The sequence below is a fragment of the Mercurialis annua genome, linkage group LG5, assembly GCF_937616625.2.
Source record: "Mercurialis annua linkage group LG5, ddMerAnnu1.2, whole genome shotgun sequence".
Taxonomy (NCBI): Eukaryota; Viridiplantae; Streptophyta; class Magnoliopsida; order Malpighiales; family Euphorbiaceae; genus Mercurialis; species Mercurialis annua.
In genome coordinates, this window is record NC_065574.1 from 52,748,878 (window position 1) to 52,756,441 (window position 7,564).

The 7,564-nt window shown below is 33.4% G+C and overlaps 1 protein-coding gene across 1 annotated transcript; it reads left to right on the forward strand.

Annotated features, from left to right (window-relative positions):
- Positions 1 to 1,437: 1,437 nt before the first annotated feature.
- Positions 1,438 to 5,974, forward strand: LOC126682044 (zinc finger BED domain-containing protein RICESLEEPER 2-like). The gene is made up of 4 exons (XM_050377601.1): positions 1,438 to 1,674; positions 3,492 to 4,912; positions 5,254 to 5,834; positions 5,925 to 5,974. The coding sequence occupies exons 1-4, from the start codon at positions 1,438 to 1,440 to the stop codon at positions 5,972 to 5,974; spliced, it is 2,289 nt and encodes a 762-aa protein (XP_050233558.1).
- The last annotated feature ends 1,590 nt before the right edge of the window (positions 5,975 to 7,564 follow it).

Genomic DNA, 7,564 nt, shown 5'->3' on the forward strand with positions numbered 1-7,564 from the left:
AAGCAATTAATTAATAAACGGGATAAAACAATAGGAAAAAGGCGTTTGGAGGTTGCTAGTCTTGCCAAAGTCAAATCTAGGTAGTTTGGGTTAAAGTGATGGGAACTAAGGTCGGGTCAAGCTATTCTACGGAACCAATTCCGCTCTCTCAAGCCGGAATTGAAAGAGTCGAAACTCGATTAACAATCCCGAAATCTAATCCACTCTCGTGCTCATGGATTTCAAGAGAGTTAATAAAGCCAACTAATCAAGCAAACTCCATAACCAAAATAGCCCTAGATCATGCTAATGCATCTAGGTCTAAAGCATGTACTCCCCTAGGTATAGTCTAATTAGTTAACTCTCGTCCTCCTAATTAAACCACATAGCAAAGAATAAGAGGCCAACCTATTCTAAGCATTAAGCTCAAGAAGCACAACAACCAACATCACCCATAAACCCTCACCCTAATCACCTATTTAATCAATCATGGCAATCATAACAACCCCCAAACAAGGGATTTAGCTACTAATCATCATCATGGCATAACTAATTAAGCAATAGTAAAGATTGGGCATAGAGTAAAGAATAAATACCTTGGAGTAATAATTGAACTTAAAACACATGAACAAGATAATGAAGCTTGAATTAAAAGATCAATACTTGTATTTAGTAAGTTTCCCAATATAGCAAAATCTGGAAATTAAATGAAGAACACCAAGAACTATGAAGATTCTATCTAAAATAGAGAGCAAAAAAGGAAAGAATTGATTGATTCCCAAATGTTGTCTACAAAAGTGAATGCCCTTTAACCTAAAATATAAAGTGTCTTATATAGTCTGGATAAAAAGGGAAATAAAAACACCCTAGTACAAGAGATGTTGGGCTAAAAAGGGAAGTGGGCCACTTAAAGCTCTTTCTTTCAACAAATTTCGTCTTCAGCTCTTTTCTCATGTCTTGGTCGAGAAGCTCATTTAAGTTGAGCTTCTCGATCGAGAAGCTCCTTTGATGACCCTTCGTGCAAAATGGTTCTTCATGTCTTGGTCGAGAAGCACCATGTCTTGGTCGAGACATGTGTTAAATTATACATGTCTCTTTTGCTTCTCAGCTTCTCTTTCGCTCATGAACTTCTCTTCCAAGACATGCTTTAAAAACTTGATTTCTCTTTCACTCTTTGCTTTAGCTTCCGACTTTGATATTTCTTTAATTCTTCATTCTTTTTAGCCCAAATAGTCCCGCAAACACTCCAAATCACCTGAAACGCCAACACACATAATAAGGTATCGAAACACCTAGAAAACACATGTCAAAACGCAATAAAGCGATGCGAAAACTATCTAAATACTAGGAGTATTCTACTCCTATCAAACCTCCTCACACTAAACCCTTGCTTGTCCTCAAGCAAGAAATGAATCTTACTATCAATACACAATTAGCATCCTTGGCAACTATGAACAAATGTCAACAACGAATTCCCAATCAATGAAGTTACAAATGCAACCGTCTAATATCATCAACCAAAAGCGATGCAAGCAAATGACGAATGCAATTATAATGACATATCCCGATGACAATGAGACTACTAATGATATGGCAATATGTCAAACGATCTCGAGCTTACCATCATCTACGGGAAATGCAACACATTGGTTAATCAAAATTAGCAAATCATGGCACTATGTTCATAAGCATCAAGTAAGGGCATCATTCCTCACAAGGGATCACTCTAACACTCAAGTGTTTCGGGTGCGAAAGTAAAGCTCAATACATATGCAAATTCACCATAGGCTTGCTCTTAGTCCCGGACTCCACTACTTAGTTCGGTAATCAACAACTATCATATGGACTTGTTAAGGGTTGTAACTTGGCTAAGGGTTAGGGGTAGGTAAAAAAAATGGATAAATATGGCTACAACTTGACTTGAAAACTTACTTATAAAACACTACTCACTTTCGATCTAGCTCGAAATTTTTCGCACTTGTGAACTTTTCATTTTTGATTGCCCTTGTTTATTTTCTTTGTTTTCTTTTTCATGCTTTTCTTATTCTCTTTCTTTTCTTTTCTTTTCAAGGCATCTAAGTTTGTTTTCTCTATCTTTAAGCACTTGTTCACATTTTTCATTCTTTTTCATCAAGCTAGAATCAAATTTTTCAATTTTTTAAGTTAATCAAGTCAAATTGGGGTGTTTTTAGAGGTAAAATGTTGAAGGGATGCAATGTGTGAAAGTGTGGTGAAACCAATAAACAATTTGGCTAAGGCTCAAAGGGTGTAATCTAAAGGTAAAGGGTAGGCTTTTAAGTGGTTTTAAGAAAATGGGGTAATCCTAATGCCATACTCATCTAGTTATCGACACTCAACCATATAGTCTCGAACGGTAGGGGTGGGCAAAAAAACCGGTCAAACCGATTAACCGAACCGAAACCGGAAAACCGAACCGAAAAATATGGTTAACCGGTCCAACGGTTTAGGTTTAGGTTTTACTTTTTAATTTTTATGGTTAATGGTTTAGGTTTAGGTTTTGAATTTTTAAAAACCGTGGTTAACCGGTTAACCGGTTTATATAATATATATTCATATATTTTTTAGGAATATTTATATATATGACATGTATTTTATTTAGGAAATTTTATATATTTTAGGAGAATTTATATATAAAAAATATTCTAAAAGAAATTTGTTTTCCTTATTAAAATACTTACTTAACAGAAATAGGAATATTTAAGTCTATAAATAGTAGAAAGTGGACATGAACAATACCACAAACAATTCAAAAAATACAAACCTATATTTAATATTACTCATAATTATTAGTAAATCAATATTTTTTTCGGCAATACTCTTCCAATTCATACACTTGAGGTAAGCTTTTGTTTATGTTCATTTTTGTAATCAATTATTTTTTGTTTTACGACTTTTGCACATGTATTCCATTCTCTTTGTTGATTAGTGAAATACGAATTTCAGTATACTTTGGCTAATTGAATGGTCAAATTAGATGAAACTCAATGAATTAGTTGATGGAATTTTTATTTTTATTACATTGTTTAGTATTACTGTACACAATCCATAAAACAGTGATTATTTTTTTATTGTCTTGATGATTAAATGTAAATGCTCTTGTTAATTCCTATGTTGTTCATTATTTGACTTTTACTAAAAGAAAAAGAAAAACAAAAACAAAAAGAATTTTATAAAAATTGAAAATAATGTGAAATTTATTTAAATATTTATTTATTGTTAGAGATATTTTAGTTAGTTTTTTTTTTGGTAAAATATGTAGAATCTAATCTAACTAATAGTCTAATATGTTAAATAATTGATTATAATTGAATTAATTAAATTTTATAATTTGATGAGTTTTCAGTAAACTATATTAATATGATTTATTAATATTTTTAAGTAATATATTTTTAAATTATAATTTTAAAAAATTAATTTTTATTTTTATTAACAAAGGTAACATTTTATAATAGTGAATTTGAAGCTTTTTGCTTTTTATTTTTTTATGCTAGATGTCTAGCACTGAAGACAATAATATGGCAGTTGAATCAACTTCAAGTGGCAACCTTAATGAGGAAAATGTTCCTGACCCTTCTAGCGGCAACAAGAATGCATCAAACCCAGCTATTGCTAAAGATGTCACCTCGATTTCAAAAGCGCGTAAAAAGAAGTCATGGGTTTGGGAGCATTTTAAATCAAATGAGGATAAGAAAGATCCTAAAGCTAATTGTAAGTATTGTACTAAATCTCTCGTATGTCCTCCTTCCAGTGGTACTAGTTGTTTGAGCAATCACTTGTCTAGATGTAAGAAATATCCTTATAATGTGGACAAAACTCAAGGGACTTTAGCTTTTACACCCACACAAAAAACTGATGAAGGGGGTACTACAAATATGCTTGCTAATTGGAAGTTTGATCAAGACGAGTGTAGGAAGTGGCTTGCTAGAATGATCATTGTTGATGAGTTGTCTTTTAATTTTGTAGAACATGAAGGCTTTCGTGAATTTTGTCGTGTGATTCAACCACGTTTTTTGGTTCCCTCACGTAGAACTATAGGAAGAGATTGCTATAATATTTACAAAGAGGATAGGGAAAAATTGAAAAAAACTTTTAAGAAATTTGCTTCGACAATTTGTCTGACAACTGATACTTGGACATCTATTCAAAATATGTCTTACATGTGTCTCACTGCGCATTTTATTGATGATGATTGGAAATTGCATAAAAGAATTATTTCTTTTTGTCCTATTGCTGGTCATTCTGGCGAGATACTTGGTATGGCTGTTGAGAGATGCTTGCTTAATTGGGGAATTGGTAGAGTTTTTACTATAACTGTTGATAATGCATCTTCAAATGATCAATGCATAAAATATTTGCAAAGAAGGTTAAATAGTTGGAATGGAAGTGTCTTACAAGGTGAATATTTGCATATGAGATGTGCTGCTCATATATTAAACTTAGTTGTCAAGGATGGTTTGAGTGAATTAGATGACTCCATTGTGAGGATTAGAACTGCAGTGAAATATGTGAGATCTTCCCCTTCTAGACTTCAAAAGTTCAATAATTGCGTAGAAAAGGAGAAGATAGATTGTAAGAGTCATTTGTGCTTAGACGTGGAAACTAGGTGGAACTCAACATATATGATGTTGGAGGCAGCATTAAAATTTCGAAAAGCTTTTGATTTGTTAGAGATTATTGACAGTAAATATGTGTTGGAACTTACTTTAAAGAAAGGTACACCTACTAATGATGATTGGGACTATGCTAGAACATTGTTGCCTTTTCTTAAAGTTTTTTATGACACTACTTTGAGTTTTTCAGTCACTAGCAATGAGTACATGAAAAAGATTTTTGGTCTTGGATTGATGATCAATTCAAAGATTGATAGTGATGATCCTAGTTTGAAACGAATGGCTTTGAAAATGAAGGCGAAGTATGATAAGTATTGGGGAAATATTGATAATATTAATGTTTTACTATACCACTACTGGATTTCAGTGATTTTGCGACGGACAATTCCGTCGCAAATCACTCATATTCCGTCGCAAATCCGGATTTGCGACGGATTTGCGACGGAATTAGTCCGTCGCAAATGCTCTGGTCGCTAAAATATTAGCGACCAGAGCGTCGCAAATATGGCGACGGCCAGCCCGTCGCCATAACCAAACACACCGTCGCCAATGTCGTCTCCCAAAAAATGAAAAGGGAGACGTATTGGCGACGGATTTGCGACGGATTTCTAGTAGTACACATTGCTGTGGTTCTTGATCCTAGATGCAAGCTGGAGTATGTTGATTGCTTGATCGATAATTTTTATGACAAGATTATTGCAAGTAAGTTGAAAGATAAAGTGAAAAATATTTTAGAAGCATTATTTCAATCTTATGACGCATCTCAACTTCATCCAAGTGTGGACACGAGCGTAGAGCAACAAACACCTGAATCAAATTTAGAATTTGGGTATATTCAAGATGTAGCTCATTATGCTGATTTTATGTTTAAGAAGCAAAAGGTGGGTGAAGATAATTCAGATTTCAAATCTGAATTAGAAAAATATTTACATGATGCTCGTGAAAATACCCAGTCTTCATTTGATTTACTAGGTTGGTGGAAATCAAATGCATCTAAATATCATACACTTTCTTTAATAGCTAGAGATGTGTTGGCTATGCCCGTATCCACAGTTGCATCTGAATCTGCTTTTAGCACTGGAGGTCGTGTTCTTGATTCATTTCGAAGTGCTCTAACCCCTAGACTTGTGGAGTCTCTCATTTGCTCACAAAATTGGTTGAGAAGTTCTTTCCAACCGATATATCGTGATAATATCATAGAGCAGTTCGAGTCAATCTCATTGGGTATGATTTTTTTTCATTTGTATAATTTAACTTTATTAATTCAATTTTATTATTTAATTATGATTTTTAATAAATTTTTATATTTTGTAGAGTCATCATGTGTTACCGATGATCACCCTCTATGCACAATTGATGATTAAGAAGACTTGAAGCTGGTGAGTTCTTTTATAAAATAAATTAGTTTATTTAAATTTTAATTTTTCCAAAAAATTCAATAATCATTATTCTAATGGCTAAAATTTAATTTTGTAGGTGAAATTTCAAAAAACAGTTGATCCTCATCATACTTATGCATAAGGAGAAGGAGTTTTCATTTAGATATTTACTATATATTTTATGTATTTGAGCAATTGAATTTGATTAGAATAGTTTTAAATATTTGCATTGATTTAACTATTTCTAAGATAGTTTTTATTTATATTATTCTAATATATTTTGAATTTTTATAACATGTTTCTGTTTGTTAAAAATAATTAAATAGAATTAAAATTTTATCTAGAATTTTTTTTTTGTCTTTAATTTTTCTAATGGTTATATGGTTAAAAACCGCAAAACCGCAAAACCGAACCGTTTTTTATGGTTAACCGATTTACCGGTTAACCGTTTAAAATTTTAGGTTTAGGTTTTTAATTTTAATAACCGTATTATAATGGACCGGTTTACAAATTACCCCCATGGACCGGTTAACCGGTCCATGCCCATCCCTATCGAACGGACACCGAGCAAGTTCTAGGAATTAGGCATGCAAAGGACACTCACAAAAACAATTAGGCTCAAAATATGCTCAAATAAAAGTGGTGTCATGCCTAAAAACTTAATTCTTATGAAAAAGTGCCAAAGTGTGCCAAATAATTCAGTTTTTGAAAGGTTCCTTTTTGCTCCAACAGTGTGCTTCTCGATCGAGAAGCATCACTTAAAAGTGCTTCTCGATCGAGAAGCTATTTTAAAAACGCTTCGTCGAAAAGTGGCCTTCATGTCTTGGTCGAGAAGCACCACTTAAAAGTGCTTCTCGATCAAGACATGCCAAAAACTGAATTTTTCGCAACTAAAATTTTTTCAACTTTTTGGTACAAATCATGAATCCGCATTAAGTAACCTCTTAAGATTCGAAATTCACACAAGCCAATACTCAAATTCACCCTAATCTTATCGAAACATGTCATACAAATTGCATTTAATTAGGCAAGCATCGACATTCGATTGATTAAACTAGAAAACGCATTTGAATAAATTCATTGATCGGGACATAACAATTGTTGAACATTTCATACGTACACCAAAGTTACCAATCATGCTCTCAACATGCTAAGCCAATGATTTAGTGCTAGAAGTGCCAAAAACAACTAATCAAAACTAAACAATCCTAAACATACGACATAAAATAAAAGACATAAAGCAATAAACAAGATAAAACACGAGATACAATTTCACAACCCTCCTCACACTATTTCTAGCTTAGTCCCTAAAGCGTAGAAATAAAATAAAGCACGAAATTGTATGAGAGAGTTAGAAAGTGCAAATCTCGCTAGTCGAACTCCGGGGTAGCGGGGGATTGAGGTGGAGTGTCAATCCACTCAATGATGCCTTGACCATTCACATAATTCCGGAAATCCGTCCTTTGGCGCTCGATTTTATCCTTCAACCGCCCTTGCTTGTACTCGATTCTTGCCATTCCCCTCCTTTGGGCCTTCTCCATCCGCTCCAAAATCTCTTTTTGTTCCGCCCAAGCT